Raw genomic sequence first — 20,064 nt, 5'->3', positions numbered from 1 at the left:
GCTTTTACAAAGGATGTCTACTCAGTTTAGCACATGGCAGTACAGATGTCAATCTGATTTCCGGGAAAGTTAAAACAGGTTTAGCTTGGATCCATCGCGTACCTAACCGGTAGAAGTAAAGTATGGAGGAACCACACCCCCGGTGTCATGGCCTCCTTTCAAGAGGGAAGCTTTTCTCAGCCTAGGAGAGACAGGACTGGGGAAAGACATGGTAACAGTCTTCCCCTGCATGAGGGGTTGTTGTGCGAGGGTGGCTGATCAACCCGTCTTTCATAAGCACCGAGGGAAACACATGAACAAGTCAGCTTCTTTTTACAAAGTAAAATTCAGTTTAAACGCTGGGGGGAAAAAAGCACTCTAATCAGAAACAGTTAACAGGCAAACCAGGGAGGCTGTCAGATCTCCCATCACTGCAGGTTTTTATCAACAGATTAGATGAGCATCTGTCAAAGATGCCTACGCTGCCAGGAAGTTCTAAAGATACAGAAGAGAAACCGTTTTTTCAGGGAAATAACACACGGTTTAATAAGCCAATGGATAAAATATTGCTTTGAAGGGAGGAGGGCTGGAAAGCCTTTTAGGCGAAGCAGCCTCTTCCACAGAGCCAGGGGACAGCCCGGGCATTCTCCATCCTCCCCAGCGCACGGGTGGCCAGAGCTGCCGAGGACAGCAGGACTCCGGGGCAGGCCTGGCCGCCATGCCGACGGGCCCCGGCCGCCATGCCGGGCTAGCCCTGGGCCCTGGCAGGCCACAAAACTCCCCTGGCAAACAGGAAAATAAGAGTCATTGGTACAAAAAGGGTACAGCTAATAATATTTTAGTGAAATAAATGTGAAACTTCTCCCAAGAGTTGTATGCTGCCTCTCAGAAGGAGGGGGCTGGGGGGTGCCTCATTCATCTGAGCGTACAAAGCAGTCGCCAGAGCTCTCAAGGTCTTTATCATTTTGATGGCCTTGTGCTCATTCCCTTTTTGGGAAAAATCACGCATAATGGCCTTTAGGGAACTAATTAAGTAAAATAGGCTGAAGCTGAGGAAGGCAGCAGGCTAGGGACAGATGAGCCAGGGAAGGCAGAGGGCATGAATAAAAACATCTGAGACCTTTACAAATAATCTTTTTTTTCTAACAATACTGGTAATTTTAAGATCAAAATTGAGATTTATACTTTCAATAAAAGTTTTTATATGTAAATTATGAATTAAAATATTGTCACTTCAGTGAGAAGGTAGAAGACTGCATATTAATATATTTCCCTGAAATAATGTCAGTCTATATGTTATGTGACTATATCTTATTGGGGATTAATTCCAACCTCTTGAATTCAGTGAAAAATGTCCCTTTAAGTTAGGAGCCTTTGACTCAAACCAACACTGAAACTGACTGAAACAAGGTAGGTAAGTTACACAGGCCTGTTTTATTGTCCAAACTAAGCCATAGATTTCATTATTATAAGCAAATGAACTTTAAAATACATGGGGTTTGTCCTAACAATTTTACTGTAAGTGCTGCTAATGGATTATTTTCTCTCTCCATCTCCCACCAAAAAACGTTACAAGATCCCTTTATACAAATTATGTCCAATAATAAAATATCATAGCTGGAGGCAACTTAACTGCTGGATGAAGAACAGCTGTATTATACAGAGATATAATTATGTTTTAAAGAAAAGATCATCATCACAGAAGTATGATTTTCTATTTAGATTTAAAACTACTGAACAAAATTGATTCCCCACGCTAGTAACAACATGCGGTCTCAGTCTCCTTTAGAGCATCTCCACATTTCTGGCCGGCTGTAAGGGGAGACGCACAAGCAGGCTCGCTCGTTCACAGGGCTGCGGGGATTCAGCCGAAGCCAACGCATACTGATCAGCTACCGAGAAACAGGACGTCAGCAGAAACCTTTATAACCACCTTACAGCGTTTTCCACCCTGCCCGGGACACAGCCGCTTTCAGCACACTGATTCTCGTAAGAGAGAAGGAACAGAAAACACAGCATTATTTTACAGCTGCAGTGGCCAGAAGAGCTTAGCCCTGATGCATACCAAAAGCTCGTGTTACAAGAGGTGATGCGAGTTCCCTTTTCATATTGCTATTCTGCTTTCTCTCTGCATTTCCTCCTCCTGCTTTTAGGTGTCCACTGTACTCAGTGGTCCGTCCTTATTTGATTGATATTCATAAAGGACTGAAAGAGAGGCTGAGGGACCGCAGAAGATACCCCTGCCAACAGATTACCAGTGAACTGTCACTCTGAAATGTAAGTGATGTATATTTACATTAATCATTTTGTCAAAAAGTGTTTTTCCCCATGGAGCATCATATCTGCATTTTTCAGCAATTAACTACAGCCTGTTAAATAGGAGAGAAAAAAAAGGGGCGGGGAAATCAAAGGGCTGTTATTCATCTGTGACGAATTTCAGAAAATCTCTTATTAAAAAAATCTCTTAACAGCCCAGCCAGCAACAGGAAACAGGCACTGCTCAAGAATGATGGGGAAAACAGGGGTTATAACACAAACAATAGTTTCAGCACAGTATCAGTTACCAATTTTAAAAAGCCCAACACCAAAAGCCATACCCATATGGTACTGAGGGTCTGAGCTAAAAAAGAGGGTTCAAAGGCCATTGTTATTGCTGGCACAGGACAACACAGCACAAGAGCAGGCCCAGCAGCCCTTCCTGTCCTGCTCCAGCAGCTGCCATAGGCACAAAAGCTTCGACCCATTTGGGGAACATCTGTCACCAAAACTGCCAACCCGGTCACTTCGAGGTGCAGACTACTGCTAGCCAGTACCACAATGCTCGCAGCTTGAGGCACTTCATTTCGGATACAGAGCCACTAAGGAGCCACAGGACAGCTCGGCACTACTTTAAAGTGAGCCAGGGAGCGCAGAGTGGGCCAGGACCACCGTGCCAGGAGAGGAGTCAGTGGCACCACGGGGCTGCAGCTGCCGAGCCACCCACCCCACACATGCCCCTGCCCGGCCTGGAGCACACTGCAGTGTATCTCCCTCCATCATTCTGTGGCAGAATGTGTTTTCTCAAACAGACCTTTAACTGGCCAAACAGCTAGAGATCATTTTCCTGCACTGACAGACCCAGGCACAAACCCTTGATGAGGAGGATTTGGGCTCAACGCGCTGTGGCGCTACCAAACACCCCCTTTGACTCCACACGCCCAGTTTTCACAGCTCATGTCAAGGGACCGGCAGGTGCCAGGCACCCTGACAATCTAGTCCACCGTCTCAGCCCCTGGAGGTAAAAATGAAAGTGTCCTATCTCACTCTCACATTGCAAGACTAGGTCACCATTATAGAAAATGTTCAGTTACTATGGTGACGGGGAATAGGGAAAAAAACCCAACTTAGATTCATGTAAACACAGGTTTTCATATGCAGATTGCAGTATTCTGTACTTCCAGTTCACACCGATTTATGAATTTTCAGTTATTCAGCCAGCAAAAACTGAGTGATTATTTAAAAATACAAAAGTTAAAGTTCATTCCTAGATAAATCACTAACAAAAATAGGCCTGAATTTATCATATATATTATTCACAATGACTAATTCACTCATCTCCAGTTATATGTTGAAATCCCATCATGCTAATTTTAATTACTTAATTTAGGGGGCAACTCTTCCCTGTTTCCCTCATCATAAATTTGTTTACATACGTATGTCTGTTTTCTGCCCTTTGTGGTTAACACACATAGTAAACATGGAATAGATGCTTTTAGTGAATGCTTCCAAAATTCACTATATTCAGCTTTGAACTGCTGGCCTGAGGGCAAAATCCGTACTGATTCATAATGTTTCAGATCTTTAAGCTGAAACTGAACATTCATAGAAAAATGAAAATGGTCTGAAACAGTTTTGGCTACCAGTTGCAATGGCTTTTAAGTTCTAATGTCCTGGCACCAGTCATCCATTCTTCTCCTTTTCTGAGCCTTTTCAAAATCGGTTTCCAGGAGCACACACAGAAATAGAAGTCTCACACCCCAGATGCCTGCCTACTTCTCTTGCCTATTTTCTACAGGAAACCTACCAGGAGACTGCAGCTGCCAAGGAGGAATCTAGTCCTACCTCAACTACCAAACGAGTTTCTGGAAGATTAGGAATCAGCCGGACTCTTCCCCCGGTGGCCAGCAATGCTGGTTCCGGCCGCTGCTGCAACAGCCAAAAGGCACAGAATACACACGGGAGCAGTACCTACCACCAGCCCTTCCAAACAGTTCAGGTTTCTCAGCTTCCCAGCTCTTGCACATGCACGGCCATGCCCCTCCTAACACCAACAGCTACACCCACACCTCGCCCCCACCCGAGCGCAGCCGAGAGCTCACCCACCCGCTTGCGTGGTGCCGGACACACCGGCCGTCAGCTCCCAGAGGAGCCGCTCTGCCGCTGCTGCATTAACATCCTCCGTCGTGTTGCACGCTCCAAACACGCCACGAGGCTCCGCACCAGCTGAGGCCGGGATACAGCACTCTGACGTTTTATCTCTATTCGGTTTACCTAGGATTTGTAACTTTAAACATTCTTGTATTTGTCCTATGAAGAACACCTGTGCAAATACGCATGCAGTAAGCCATCGTGCGGCTCCGGATGATGCCGGCACAGGAACCCTTCAATAACGCAGCAGCAGCAATAAAAGGCCTCATATTATTCTGGCAGTGATACCAGGCAGTCCACAACCAGATGGATGTATTTGTAAATAAGGCAGATCAGTTTTGTCAGGTTGTAATTGGTTTTAGAACAAGCAATTCCCACGATGACAAACAACAATTAAAGAGCACAGAGCTCCCACAGCGTGCAACACTGAACGGCTTTTACAAGAGGGATAGAAGCAGAGGAGAGCAATGGAAGTGCTACCAACGATACACAAATGGTTTCATCCTAAGACAGGCCTTACAATGCCACCTAGGAGAATTCCAGAAGGAAGCAGAACCTCTTCCACCTCCTAGATATCTGATGCCCATTCAAGCTGCCAATGGAGCCACAAACACACACCTTGCAATACGGACCTGAAAAGATCGGCTGTCCTTCCATCTTGGCAAGCCATCCGGACAGCAGGCTTACACGGAATCGGTAAGCTACTGGGAACCATAAGAGACTTCACACAAAGATGCTATCAGGACAAGGAGCTAAGTTCTTTCCAGAGAGCTCTAAACACATGCAGTCTGGTAAAGACCCCCCAAAAGCTAAAGAAAAGGTCACTGAAGATTTTATTTTTTTTCTTTCTTTCAAAGGCATATTGTCACCATGAGTTTCTGCAGGCTCAATAGTTAGTTTGGTGGCCACAAATGTCCTTTTTTATTGTCATTGTCAGGTACACCACGGACAAGGACACTGCAGCAAACACTCACCAGTGACGTGACCAGCCTCCACATAAATTCGTGGCTTGCTGACAAGAGTACCCACTCTGGGAACCAACAGGGTAGCCAGGTCCATGCCTGGCACTCACACACAGTCACAGGACTCGTGAGGAGAAGACCTGTGACTATACCCGTGACCAACCGCCACTCTCTCGTGGAGCTTATCACCACAGCTTTGTGCAAACCAGCTGTCTGAGCAGCTGGACTGCCTCCACGAGAGCGTGCCACGGCCGATAAACAACGGTCCTGTTTCACCACATTCAAACCAAAAAGCCAGTTCTGCTAGTGTGCCTCATCTCCAATATGCTGCCTTAAACCCTCAAGGCACTACCCCTCTTTGTGAATCTCAGGTGTCACCCACTCCTCAAGCAAGACAGCATCATTAACCCCGCTCTCCAGGTGAAGCCTCACCACTCAAAGCCACAGCACCAGTCCACTCTCAAGCGTGGCACAGGAGTCGGGAGCACAGACCTGGGTCCTGGTTGTGCCCTCCTCCATCAAGGAGATACCCCAGGCACGGCCACTGCTCCCCACAGTTCCGCACATCTGTGGCACCCAGAGGGACGATGTGTTCGGAGGCAGTAAGATGCACAGCTAGCTGGACCCATGACCTTCAATCTACAGTAAAAGAGGGCATTTGCCACGAGCCGTCAGAGCCCAGCGGCGCATCTTCTGAGGTGACTGCAAGCACATTTGGGTCTGGAAATGGAAAACGGCAAACAAACATTTGTATCGGCGTGAAGCAGTTTTCAAGAAAGCTTCTTGAATTTTTTTTTTTAAATCCCCAATGAAAAGTTTAATTCTGAAGAAGTTATCCTCTGGTTTTGCAACCTGCAAAGTTATCTCCTTCTGCCCAGTGCCTCAGGAGAGGTATGCCATCTGCTATACGTTCCTCTCCCATCTGACACACATTCAAAAAACGTTTGTAAAGCAGTAGGGAACTACATCAACAGCGCAGCCCACGAGATGTGTGAGAATGCCGGATGATTAGGAGGAGAGGCAAACAATGTGCATTTCTTTTTTCCTCTTCTTCCCACTCACCCTTAGTTTTGAGCTGACCTCTTACATGAAACAGATCATTGTTATTCCAACAGTATCTCAAACTGCCATCCCACAAGAACAATGACTACATGAGTACTCTTTTTGTTATGGTTTCGTTTTCAGGGGTTTATATTATGACATTTTCACTTACAGCATGTTTGCTTATTGTTTCTTCAGGGATTTCAGCAAGGGTAGGTCAAGAGCATCGGTCACTGAGCAGGAAAAACTGCTTTTAAAAAATGTGAATCACTCAGAACATCATCAAGCAAGGGTGTTGAAAGAAACAGAAGATGTTTGGAAGAACCTGCTGCTGAGAGCCTGCTTAGCAACTCACTTGATATACTCCAAGTCAAAACTGGCTCAGCACTGCTATTTATTTTTGTTCAGTTTTTGCCACGCTTCCTCAGGTTTTTCCTGAACTACCTGAAAAAACACAGTTACAGTGGAGATTCTAATTTCCAGTTTTATTTATTACAACAGCAGAAGTCCCATTCATTTTAGCAGTAAAAAAAGAATAGGGGAAGACAAAAGTCCCTACAAAACACTGGCTGTATTCAGTGGAAAGGAAAATAAAGGATGGTTAAAGGAAAATCTGGCAAAACAAAAGGTTAATCTTGCCGAGTTTCTGCATGGCCGTTACAGTCATTTTGAAGAGCTCCAACTAGGATGTCAATGGTCTTACAGTTTCCTCCGGGTGCAACACTGAACATACGCAGACCTTCACACCGCGCTTGCACGCTGTTTGCTGCAGAATGACCTGCACACTAGGCCTGCCTTCTCCACTTCTCTCTGGCTGATGTACATACACAGTCCTAGCCACAAAACACCGTTCAGTTCCACTAAGGTGTGAAACAAACTGGTTTCCATCACAGAGTAAGGCCAGCTGGCCCAAATTACCCATATTTCTGCACAATACCTAAATAACTCACATTTTCCCACCCACGATGGATGTAAGTGCAGATTGGAGCTTGCTATCTCCCGGCGCAGCGGTTCACCTCTAAAATGCGAGGTTACGCATTACTTGCGCCGTGGCGGTGAAGATCCATGCATTTGTGCACCACTGGCAGAGCCCTGCCCCGAGGAGCCAGCAGCCTCAGCTGAAAACAGGAAGCGGCAGCCGAGTCGAGCAAACGGGCGAGAGGCAACCAGGGACCTCAGTGTGACTTACCACCGCAGATCAGCCCATCGGATGGTTTTCTAGACCTCACAGAACAAAGCAGCTTCAAACAGAGGGTTAAAGGAGAATCACACAGCTCACACACTGCCCAGTTGCTGTGGTAGCACAGAAGACACATCTAACCTAAGCATACAGCCCGTGCACAGCCAGTTTCTGGTTCTCATGCAAAATACAGAGTTCAAGGGCCTGATTTCTATTCCTGCTCCTAACTACCACCCTCTTGCCCGAGTCTCCGTGCCTCTGCATCACCCCATCAGCCGAACAGGGAGAATGCTCCTGCCTGCCTCTCGGAAGCACTGGGAAAATAAAATCACTAACACTCAAATGTTTTGAAACTATTGCGTGGGTATGCACAGAAATGCCAGTGTTATTTAGTCCAGTGGCCTCTCTGAGCATTGCTTTGATGCTGCAGGGAAAACTATAACGTATCCAGCCAGTTGTGTAATGCTCTACATAGGAATAGAAATTGTTTTCTGATCTCTCTAGCAATCACATTCCACCCTGAAGCATGATATTTGATTGTGCTGACCTCAGCATGCTTAACTGTACACAATATTGACTGTAAAAGTACTCAGCCCTTTTGAAAATCTGCCCATCTCCAAAAAGAAGCAATCATTAGGCAACACTGCAAAATAAAAACACACCACGACAGTCCAGCCTATACTTGGTAGAGTTTAACCCTACTGAGCAGCAGCATACAAACAACTCCCCAGTAAGAAATGAGCACCCTCTTGTGCACTACATCACTGCTGTGTGACAGAGAGGCCTTTTACCTACAGAAAGAGAATGGAGGAGCCTTTGCCAGAGCTCCCACCACTGCCCGTTTTGGAGGGGTAGATGCAGGCAGTCTTCGGTACCTGCTGTATGAGAAGCAAGGTGAAGGATTCCCGGACTCATTTCTAACCCTGCAAGGTGCATTGCATGATCCCTCACGCAGGCAGGGGTTCTGGCACATGATCTCAAGGGCATGAAGCGCCACACACCAGAGCCGATGGGAGATACCCCATCCATTCAGGAGGACCTGCTTCAAACCCACAGCACCGTGTTTGACAGCAGCCAAACCATACTTTCAAACAAAATTCTCCATCTTTTGGCCAGAGCAGGACTTTCCCACCCCTCAACAGTCATTTAGGGTATGCTGTCCTGCCGGAGGAGTTAGCACGTCCTCCCAAATAACAAAGAGGTAAGAACAGCTGCCTACAATATCATTTTCTTAGAAGGCTCAATATATCTTCATCAGCTAACAGCTTATCTCCTTCCAGTGGAGGTCACTGCCAGTAAGTGGTCCACAGCATCCTTCCACAGACGCCGTTGAACAGACACCCCCATCCGACTTACAAGGTCCGGAAACACAACTGCACGACTACCTCGGGTCACATGCTGCAACAGCAGCATAAATCTGAGTAACTAATCAGCTTCTGAGGGCAAACAACTGCCGAAGATGGGGAGCTTAAAGAGCTGAATGTACTCTCAGCTCATGGCAGGATAATCTTGCTGAGAGTATTTCTCCCTCCACTAACTGACCAGCTAAACAGCGCCTTTCAATGCCATCATACTGCTTTAGCGTATCCCTTCCCTCTGAGGTTTGCAGAAAGGTCAACAGCACTGTTCCCATCCTGTCCCGAGCTACAGCCCTCTGCTCCACACCGCACTCCCGCTCCAGGGCTACGCTCCCAAACAGGACTCGTCTGAACAAGGCTTCGCCCCCTGATCACCACCATCTAGCAATGCAACTCCAATCTTCAAGCCCTCTTGCAGCTTTAATCCCGGTATGTTGCCAATACTGTAAAATGATAGTGGGATTTTTTTTCTCTCCAGATCAGGTAAAAGTCTGTAGCTTTAAAATTTCAAACACTAACAAGTTGTCCTGAATGAAATATCATTCAGGCTCTTCCCAAATACCAATTAACCTTTTTTCACACAAAGAAAATCTTGAATTCTCTCTAGAGCCGTTGCCAACACAAAGCCTTAAACCGCCACACTAATGGTTTGATCTCGAGTTCTTACTCTTTTATGAGGAGTTCTGTAACCAAAATGATTAAATTATAGTGTCATCACAGAAGTAAAAATGAAAAGGGATGGGGGAATATTCAAATGCAAACTTCTTCCCAAAAACCAGTTCATTTAAAGCCACTGGGTCACTAACATTGGACAGCAAGTCCTACTTATTGCAGGACCTGGTCTGAGCCAGAAGCTTTAAACATCACCATCAATTTAAAAAGTAACTGCTGTGAATTCCCTCAGACCTCAGCTGCAGGCACACTGTAAGCTTACATAGAAGCTCTTCTGAAAAGCATTCAGTCCATCTGGGTATGCCAGCTCTCACCACACAGTAAGGCAGAATCCTAGACCCCTTGGGTGAGGGGGAAGCATGTTCATTCCATAGCAAGTGTTTTTATTTCCATGAAACAATTATTGATCAATCAGTGCATTTAACAGAGAGAAAAGCGCTGCACACATGTAAGGCCAGCAACCTAAAATTATCTAACTGACAGTCTTCAGCTAAGAAATCTGTTCTTCAGGTCACCTCTAGATGAGCCGCAAGCAGCAGAACATCACCTCAGGCTCTAACCACACCACAGAATAGCCTCAAGACCACAAATAACTCTTCAAACAAAAAAGCCAATCAATGCTACAGCATCTAAAAGAAAACCAGTCTTTGGGGCTCTTCCATGGTGAGGGGGAAGCCACTGTCAGGGACTTCTGCTGTGGGCCTCCAATGCGCGATTCTGTTCCCCAAAGCGGGACCTCAGAGGTGAAGCTGGTCCAGCAGATGGAGGAAGGCAGGGGAAAACAGGGCTCCCTTTTCCCTTAGGAGGAATCATTAAAGCCAGACCTCTGTCTCCTGATCTCTGGTCAGTTACATGGTTTTGTATCCTGTTTTCTTTTTAAATATTTACTCAAGTACAAGCAAGATTGTAAAACGACACCGAGTCTCACCTAATCACTGCTGTTAGCTTTGCTATCTGAACAATAACCAAAGCAAGAGCCATACAGATAAAATCCTCACCCTAGAGAGCTGTAGCCCTGGGAGTTCCCAAGAGCAGCAGGATTAGCAGCCACCCAGGGAGGTGCATCTCCTCTCCTCTGTTTTACAGACAGGCCACTGAGGGTCAGAGGCCAGGAGGGACAGAGCTAAAGAATCAGGGATGCTCACCTAAGGAGCAACCTCGTCTCCCCCCTCATCTGCCTGAGAAAGCAAGAAACTGTAGACAATTTAACTCCATGGTCGCTCTAACAGAAAATTACTGAGCTTTCCTGCACACCTGCTGTTGCTGCAAGATGGAACAATATTTTATAGAGCTACTTTGAGAAGCAGATGCATTAGAGTGACTGTAATCCCTTGCCACTTACATGACTCTTCCTCCAAAGGCCTAGGTGAAAAAGGAAAGTAAAACCTTTTTTTTTTTTACCCTCCCTCTTCAAAGCTATTCTTCAACTCCAAAGGAAAGAACAGTGACAGACACTACTGCAAATTCTTTTCTGAAGCTGTTGGACACAGAGAGGCTGCGTAGTTTCCCCAAACTCTCCAGATCCCAGGCTAACTGCCTGCAGCACCAAACGTCTTCATGCAGAACCTCCCCTGAATGTCAGCTTGGCTTCAGCGCTCAGGGAAGGACATCAGCGAAGCTAACAAACAGTTTTGTCATTCTGGGAGGCACATTGTTTTAAGGCTGCTCAACAGCACAATATACATAAGCAAGAGAATCTGGCAGCCATAGCTTTCTCCCAGTTTCCAGCTCCCTGGTCCCCCCAGTCCCTTCCAGGCCAGGAGTTCCCAAACTGGGGAATGCAGGCCAGTACAGACAGACACCCACAGCCACGTCCGAATGAACACACGAGCACCAGCCAAGCACTCCTGTGATTCTCCTCTGACGGGGTGCACCCACAGAGCTAAATCTGGGGACCCACCTTCTAGAAGAGGCACAGGAATTATAGCAACACACTTTTTTACATATCCTTGGTTTTAAAACAAAGTGGAATATTTAAAATAAAGAGGATAATTTAACACAGAGGGGATGATTTAACACAAAGAGGATGATTTAAAACCTCTCCCTCCCTGCCACGGACAGGATCCGAACAGCTGCCTCCTCACTGATGAGCAATGACCACACTGGGATAACTAACAAGGCTGTATATTCCCCAGCCTGGCATGCGAGGGCTGCTGTGCTGTTGATGCTGCCATTTTTCACGTGAACTCTAAAACCAAGCTGCTGACCGCTCACGGTCATTAAACGGCAGTGAGAAACACATCCGCCCTATCACACCAACTCGATCCCAGCCCAGGGACTCATACTACAACTACACAAACACCCTCAGTAATTTTATTTCGATACTCCACTTCCTCTCCTAAAACTGTGTTGCAATACGCTGTTCAGCAGCTGCCGCCTCCCAGACTGCTGCAGCTGTCTTCCAGAGGTGAGAAAAGGGACACCAAAGTAAGTCATCTCAGGCCAGTTTTTCAGAGAAAAGCTTACAAATCAGGCTCTTGGAGACGTGAGCAGCTCGAAGCACATCCAACAACCACAGGCACAAAGCGGGAGCACTGGGTGAGGAGTGGAATCCCTACAGAGGTCATCAGTGACAAGCACGAACCATTATTACCAGTTGCGGCATGGGCTCACGCTGTTTTCCTTTTTCTGAGTCCTCCCTTGCTGCTATGATACATACCAATAAAATACACAGAGGTGGGGCACACACAACACAATGGTTATTAATAAGAAATATTCAACTTCTGTCAAGAGGAAGGTTTGCTGGCAGCTCGGCAAAAGCCTTCTGGGATTAAATCAACGTTCAGGATTAAACAGCCGCCCAGGGTGTGAGAAAGGGGAGATTACTTCATGCCAGTTTTGCTGGAGAGCGGCATGAGAGACACGACTGCACACGCCGCTGCGCCCCTCTCCAGCCCCGAGCCCGACACCAGGCATTACCTGCTCCAACCGCTCCGTCACCGGCCGCCTGTCAGGAATATGAATGCCTCTGAAGTCGGCAAATGCATTTCAGAAGGTGATTGCTGTTGCTGCCGTGGGTGGTAGCTTGACAAACAGCTACTGAAACAAAGCCAAATTCAGGCAAGAGAAAATTTAAGAGCTCGAGGGGGAGGGTTCCCCCCCCACCTTCAGTAGGCCAGTAGCAGGGGAGAGTAAATCCTGCTCCTGACAGATGCTGAAACTGTGCACACAGAACTTAAAATATTACACCTTGCAGAGGCTTATAAATATCTGTTAAGCACCTGAAACGCATTTGGTGCTGCACTCCTACGGCCCTTAAAACCCTTCACCTGGAACCAGGACTAGCTACAGGCCATGAATAAGTGTTGTAAGAGGTTTTTACCATTATCAGGAAGATGGGTAGATTGGTAAATAATGCCTGCTGCACCCAGGTACCTGCCAGCTATCAGAAAAGAAAATAGCCAGGCTTACAAGGATCAAAGTACCCCTCTTTTCTATCGAAACGCAGCCGTCAGCTCTCCGCAGAGGCCTCAGACCTCAGCTCCTGCATGCCACCAACCACGTTCTCAAGGACAAGCCACGACCTCGGCGCTGGGCTCATCATCAGGCACTTCTGACCACAGCTGCCGGCAAGGCGGCTCGCAGGTAACGGAGAGGCTGGAGACCCAGGCTGCCCCCGCTGGAGGCCCCGCTCGCCGCGCACACAAGCCGGAGGAGCGGCAGAGGACACAGGGACCCGCTCAGGGCAGGGTGCTTCGGCCATGCACGTGCCACACGCTCGCTCCTCCTGGTTCCCGCAGGAGGACCCGAGCTCAGGGACACAAAGTAGCCTCCAAAGCAGAGCAAAGCCCCAAGGAGGCCTCTTCCCCACCATGCGCTTCCAAACACAGCTGGATTTCATTTTTTTAATGCATTAGAAGAAAGTCACCATAATGAAAGAGATCTGAACTCAAGCCTGACTGCCGGGCACACAGCCTCGCCGTGGGAAGCGCAGGCCCTGCCCTGAGACGTCGGCTGCAGGAGCTGCCATTGTCTTCCATTTTAGACAGATGCTCCCACGTGAACAGGGGCGTTTGAGAAGCGCAGCTGCTAAAGGCAACTTCTGCCCTGCTGCAGGGGTCAGGCCACGCTAACGGGCTTTAGCCCAGAGCTTGGCTTCCCCTTCCCTCGCACGCAGCAGAAGCGCAACCTCCCACACCCACAATCTAGCTCCGTGGCAGTAGAAGTCAAGGACCTGGACTCACCAGAAGCGAGTCCTGCAAAAGGTTTATAGCTTGTCCCTTGGCCGCTCTCTTTGCCAGCTTCTCTGTCTTTAGGAAACCAACGCTTTGCTGCTTATCCTGCCAGAAGCACCTCCACTCTGCTGTGTTTGCTTAAACAGCCTCAGCTGGGGCCAGAGTGCTGCATCTTACAAGGAAAAAACACTTCAGTGATGTCACCTGTCTGTTTTTAAGTATCACCCCACATTCTGCTAGAAGGCCAGCCCACACGCTTTCAGGCCTCCATCCAGCTCCCCATCTAAATGGGGCCACACACCTAGAGGGTCTTTGGATTTAGCAATGTCTTGCCAAGCAACAGCAGCCACAGTGCCTTGGCACGCTCCACTTCCACGCTCTGCACCAGTGCCACGAAGCCAACCATCCGGCGCCGGCGAGGCAGCGCCCGGTGCCGTGCCCGCGCTCCTGCCCCGGCGGGCACGCAGGGCTGGTGGCGAGGCAAGAGCGTTGGGCCACGTACTGGCTGCGTCTCACCCAGAGCAAGGTGCCCCAGCACACAGGTACACGCATCCCTGACCACTTAACTGCAAGCTGGTGGCTCCTTCTCCTCTCTGACTGCAAAGGAGGCCTGAATCCAAGGCATTTTAGGAAAATCCATCCCTCCAGCAACTACACGTAGCTGCTGATGGCCAGTTGTGTGCAGGAGCCTGCTGACTCAGTTGAACCATCCCAGCCTCCACCAAAGAGCTTGGGACTTTAGCTTTTCAGGAAATATCTCTGATAGATTGAATTTGTTTCCATTAGAGACTGCCAATTAGTCTTTATTATGAATCACGTATATACTTCTCCACTATTCTCTGCACATGGCCCTCCCAGTCCCCACGCAAGGAGGTCTCACGTAAAACCCATCTGCCAGGACCATGCTATCAGGCCCCACTGAGGAAACACAGAGGATAAGCAGAAGAAAACAAGTAAATCTATATGGGAATCAACCAAATAGGGAGCAACACTGAGGGGTTATTCTGAAGTCTCACAGTAGAAACTAGATCAGGTTCATCAGCTATCTGTTGCAGACAACTCCATCGAAGCCAACAGAGCTATGCCAAGGCATGCCAGCTGGCGCTCAGGTCTCACTTCCCCACATTTTGTTAAGCAAGACAATTAAGCCAATGGAAATTTTATATCAGTTTCTGTGATTAATATTTAGCAGTTTCCTACCAGCCTGTCCAAAGGGATGGAACTTTCTTCTCTTTTGCACAGAACCATTTCATTAAATGGGCTGTCAAGCTTAAGTCTGGATGTCTCCTCCAGATGGGAGCCAAGCTTCTGTCCTGAGCAAGCCACAAGCCCAGAAAATAATCTGGTGTGGGAATTTTCCCAAAATTTTCTGAGCAGAGCGGAAAGAGAGCAATAGGTAGGAAATGAGAACAGACATAAAAGACGGGACGCAGCTACTGCAATAGAAAAAGTAAAATGAAGCTAACAAGTGATGATAAATTAACCTAAGCTGCAGTTCTACAGAAATGGGAAAACACACATTGGTTTCCTTTGGCCTCAAGGTTTGCAAGCCTTTTTGATGTTTTTATATGCTAAATCCATCAAAACTCTAGTTCTATTATCAATTTACACAGCAGCTAAGAGTCCTAGAAGTGCAAGAAATCATCCCTTTACCACTACGCAGCCAGATGCACCATTTGAAGACTACTGTCTTTAGGATCACCAGGGATGCTTTTCACCTGCCAGCCACATGACAGAAGATGCTATTGATTCACAGCAGTCTTCCTGCCAGCAGTAACCAAATAGATCATACAATGACCTGAATTTTGCAAGGGTTAAAGAAAAGCTTCAGGAAGCAATATGAAATTAGCCAATCAACACAATGCCCGATTTTCTGCAAGATTTACAATGCTGTACCAGAGAGTGTCACATCTACATAATTAGAACTGGTTAGTTTTGCTGCATTAAAGCAACAAATCATGCATTTGACAGTAATGAAGAAAAGACATTTATTTCTCTTCTGGCCAGATAGACCAATTAAAATTGTTCGTCTGAAAACACTTGCTTTAAATTGTGCATCTAAGGATCTACTGTGTTCTGTATTTTGCAAGTACCTTTAATGTAGCAGTTGTAAATATGCAGCCACATTTATTGGCATTTATTTTTAATGCAACCGTTCCTGTCTGCAAATCTAAGAAAGACAGATAAGAAAACCTGCCTCCTAAAAAGTATCCTTCATGTTCTCTTCCTGGTACCATCAAGCAAGCACCTGCTGCCAATCCCAGGGCCAGCTCTCCCCTCTCCTGACAGCTGAGGAAGGACGCAGATCAGCAGCAGAAGGAAAGGACAGAGCCACGGCAGGATAACTGACAGGAGAGACCACGCCACGGGAAGGCGCCTGTCAGCGTGTTCAGGAGAGGTGAAAGAGAGAGGTCCCCACGCACGGGCAGATGGCAAACGCTGCGGCGAGCTGCAAGGACAGCCAGCCTGCAGCAGCCGCAGGCAGCAGCGATGAGGTGTTTGCGCTCCTACAAACAGAGCGGCACTGACCCAGAGCCTCAGGCCCCTCCTGCATCACTACCAACACTGTGCAGCCGTGCCCAGCTATCTGCCCCCCAGCCCACTCTGCAACCTCCAGGCATGGCACGTGCAGCCGGCGGCACGCACGCAGACCTGCGCGCACACCCTTTATCTCCAAAGCAATTTCAGGACAACTCCTTCCCACCATGAGAAAAGCAGACACAATTCTCCAGGGAGGGAAAGAAGATACAGAGTCATTATGGCTGATAAATCACCCCTGTGCACAAAGATTATTCCCCAGTTAAACTCTACTTACGCCAATCAAGCTCCCCACACAAAGCGTGGGCTCATCGATTTTTTTAACCGAGGCTGCAGCACCCTGGAGCACAGGAGGTCGGGGCAGGGCTTGGCTCCCGCGCTGTAGTTATTGACAGGCTGTCCGTGAACCATTCGGGGTCTTTGCTCTACTTCCCAACAGCCTGAGCAAGAGGGCTTTCAGCAGAACTTTCCTAAAAATCAGTCTAAGCAACATATTCTTTTTTCCCCACCGTGTTATTCCCAGTTGTCTGTCAGGATCCTCTAGTCATACTTGGGCAACTGAGGGGGTTTTCATACACCTCAGGCACTGCTAGATGGTAATTGCCTCGCAAGAGCCCTGGGGGCTGGCTGACACCTTTCACCTTCCAGGCTGCACCAGCCAGCACCCCGACCATCTCCGATCCTCTCTGACATCTATCTTCTAACTGCATTTTAAGTGCACCTCTGCTGTGCATTGCTTCCACTTCCACCCATGCCGATGGATTCCCTGGAGTTCACGTGCAGGGTTTTCCACCTTTCTCCCTGATATTTTCTTGACCATGCCATGGGGACCACCACCGTGCTGTGTTCAGATTTCAGCCCCATCCTCCGTAACAAAGCATCACTTCTTCAAATTTTCACCTTTTAGCATCTTCATGCGTCAGCTCTTCCATGCCAACATTTGTTTGTTAGCTTCCCTTGCCGCCGCTCCTTTTCCTTCCCCATACTTCTTTTCCATTTTAGTCTTTCTCTGGAGATTCAGGTATCTGACTTCACCAGGGTAGCAGGGGTTTAGATATGAATAGAGTAACGACTAAACCCCTGAAGGAAATAAACAGGGTATCTGGGATAATGAGGCGGCCTACATGAAATCCCTAGGTTGAGCCAAGAGAGATCAGGCCCTGCAGGAGGGGAACTGGAGGCGGGTGTTTGTGGTCACTGTCACAGCCTCAGAAGAACATGTAGATGATGATAAACCCTCCCCCATGTCAGGTTTTGCTGACACCAACACCACACAGATCTGTTGCATTTGCACATCCTCGGCAGCCGGTCCTCCTCGGGTCCCTGCTAACGCAGCCACCAACAGTGGCGCTTCACTACACCTTTCTGCCCAGTTACATGTTCTGCCACTGCTCCGACTTAACGATGAAGCACAGGCTCCAACAGACCTCCGCGCCGACTCCTCTGGAGTCGGATGTTTATCATCCTCCGACGCTTCAGCAATGTGGGAAGGTCAGAGCCGCCTTGGTCCCTGCAGGGAGGCGACAGCCAGGGTGACGGCTGTCAGGACACGGCCACGAGCGCCAGAGCCCCTTCACCTCACCGAGGTTTCCCCGAGACCACCTCGGTGCTGTGACGGACCCGCCGCGGAGCCGCCGCCGCCACCTCCAAGGCAGCGGGCAGGCAGCACGCGCAGACGGTGGGGTCTGCCTCCTCGGCCTTGCCCCAGCCTCAGCCACAGTTAAGCCCTGACAGTATCCGAAGAGACCTTTATTCAGATGAAAATACAGACTGAGTACCCTAAGTCAGAAAACTGACGTTTCTGGAGGTATAATTAGGCACAGAATAGTACCAAGGAAATTATTACCAGCCCATCAGCAAACTCTGTCTGCACTCCAGCTGCCCAAAATGTGATCGCTGTGGTGCAATAAAACACCCTCATACATAACCCCAGCGTTAACTGTCCAACATATGGAAACTATGAGGCTACAGAAATCGGGCCAAGAATGATCACGGCAAATGAGTATTCCAGTTACAAACAACAACAAGAAAAAATACTGGAGATGCCTGCAGCAAAGCTTTTGGAACAGATCGGGCCCAGTCCTGCCTCCAGCTACCCCTCTGCAGCCCCAAGCACCCGAGAAGCAGGAACCACCTGGCCCGGGACATCCTCGAGAACAGCACGGAAATGTGGGACAGGCTCTATGAATAAACACAAATCCCCTCCCCTAAAACAGAACAATACCACAGGCTAAAAGAATATTTCATCGGCTTAACTGCAGGGTGCAATAACATCAATTTGCCCAAATTACACACGAGCAGAAAGGTAATTGGCACTGAGCAGAGCATGTTGTGACTGTTACATCACTCTTCGCAGCCAACTACAAAAGACTGAAATGCAAGAAAGTAAACAATGGCACGAAATCAACAGACAGCCCCTTCCCCAAAATCCCTCCAGCTGGCATTGCACTGCAGCATTTCCGCAGCTACTTTTTCAAAGCCCTGTATGTGCAGACAAGACGTCGCTCGAGATCCAACACGCCAAGTGACCTCCGGAGAAAACAGGGAAGCCATTTGGTCTGCACATTCACAGGTTAATTTGCAGAAAAGCTATTCAATATTGTTAAATAACTCTGTCTTAACCAGAGACTTCAACATAACAAAATGGTGACTGCACAGCTTTATAAAACAACCAACCGAAGGGAGATGGGAGCCAATTTTATATAATAGCAGGGGGACTCAAAGGGGGCGACTTAATGAGAAGGCATTCAGCAAGCGGTTAAGTATCCTTAAGCTGAAAGTGGGAAAAGGAATTGTCATTAACTAGCAGAATTAGGAACCGCTACAACAACGAGCAGATTTACAAGCTGCAGTTATTCAAAAATACCAGTTAATGCAGTTTGCTAGTGATACTAAAACTCCTATTTCTGTAACAGGGAGACGGCTACACAGACTAGGTTTTCTTCTGCCTGACCGCAGGTGCTTCAACGCAGCCTTTCACTGGACTGCAGACATCTGTGGTGTGCAGGGGGTACCAACTTTTCCATAACAAGCCTAACTGCAATAAGAATTAATTTGGAACCTGGTACTTGATGCTTGGGGGTCCCGGTAGACGGAACCTTTCATTATATTCTCTGACATTTAGAGACAGGGCGCCGTGCTTCTCAGGTCTCCATCCTGCAACACTGGGACTTGCATAATAACGACTCTCCCCCTCGAACCGCTGGGCCCGAGGCACGGCGAAGGTCCTTACATAAGACCCGCAAAACCAACGCGCCCCCTCGCCAGGGAGGCCTCCCCCCGCCAGGGCTGCTCATGAGACACCGGGGTCAGGCACACTGTCCCCTCCGCCCGGCGCCACCCCGCCAGACCGCCTTTAGGTCGGGTCTAAGACCGCGCGCGGGGGCCGGGCGGCGGGCGAGGCTCGCCCGGGCTCCCGCGGCCGGTGCCCCCGCCGGGCCCGGGGCCGCTCCCCGCCCGGCAGCGCGGCGGGGCGGCGGCGGGGCGGCTGCTGGCTCCCGCACCGCCCCCGCGCCCCCTCCGCCCCGCACCGCGCACAAAGGCGGGCACCGCAGCCGTGCCCCGCCGCCGCCCCGCAATGCAGCGGCCCCGCTCCGCACCTTTGACCTGCGCCTCGTAGTCGGCGATGATCTCTTTGTCCTTCTTGAACTTGCCCTGCGATGACATCTTGCGGGAGGGCGCGGGCTCCGCCAGGACGCCCGCACCGCACCGCTCCGCGCCGCCCGCCGCCTCACCCGGCCGCGGCCCCGCCG

At 48.7% G+C, this 20,064-nt stretch overlaps 1 protein-coding gene across 3 annotated transcripts in view; it reads right to left on the bottom strand.

Annotated features, from left to right (window-relative positions):
* SRGAP3 (SLIT-ROBO Rho GTPase activating protein 3) overlaps positions 1–20,064 on the bottom strand; it is a 129,755-nt gene extending 109,691 nt beyond the window's left edge. For all 3 annotated transcript variants that reach the window (XM_075095578.1, XM_075095579.1, XM_075095580.1), the window contains exon 1: positions 19,912–20,064. In XM_075095578.1, the coding sequence (XP_074951679.1) occupies positions 19,912–19,978 (67 nt within the window). In that variant the 5' untranslated portion in view covers positions 19,979–20,064. The remainder of the gene's footprint in view (positions 1–19,911) is intronic.

The sequence above is a fragment of the Phalacrocorax aristotelis genome, chromosome 6 (genome assembly GCF_949628215.1).
Source record: "Phalacrocorax aristotelis chromosome 6, bGulAri2.1, whole genome shotgun sequence".
Lineage (NCBI taxonomy): Eukaryota > Metazoa > Chordata > Aves > Suliformes > Phalacrocoracidae > Phalacrocorax > Phalacrocorax aristotelis.
The sequence above is the reverse complement of the archived record's forward strand: the minus strand, read 5'-3'. Positions and strand labels throughout refer to the sequence as shown.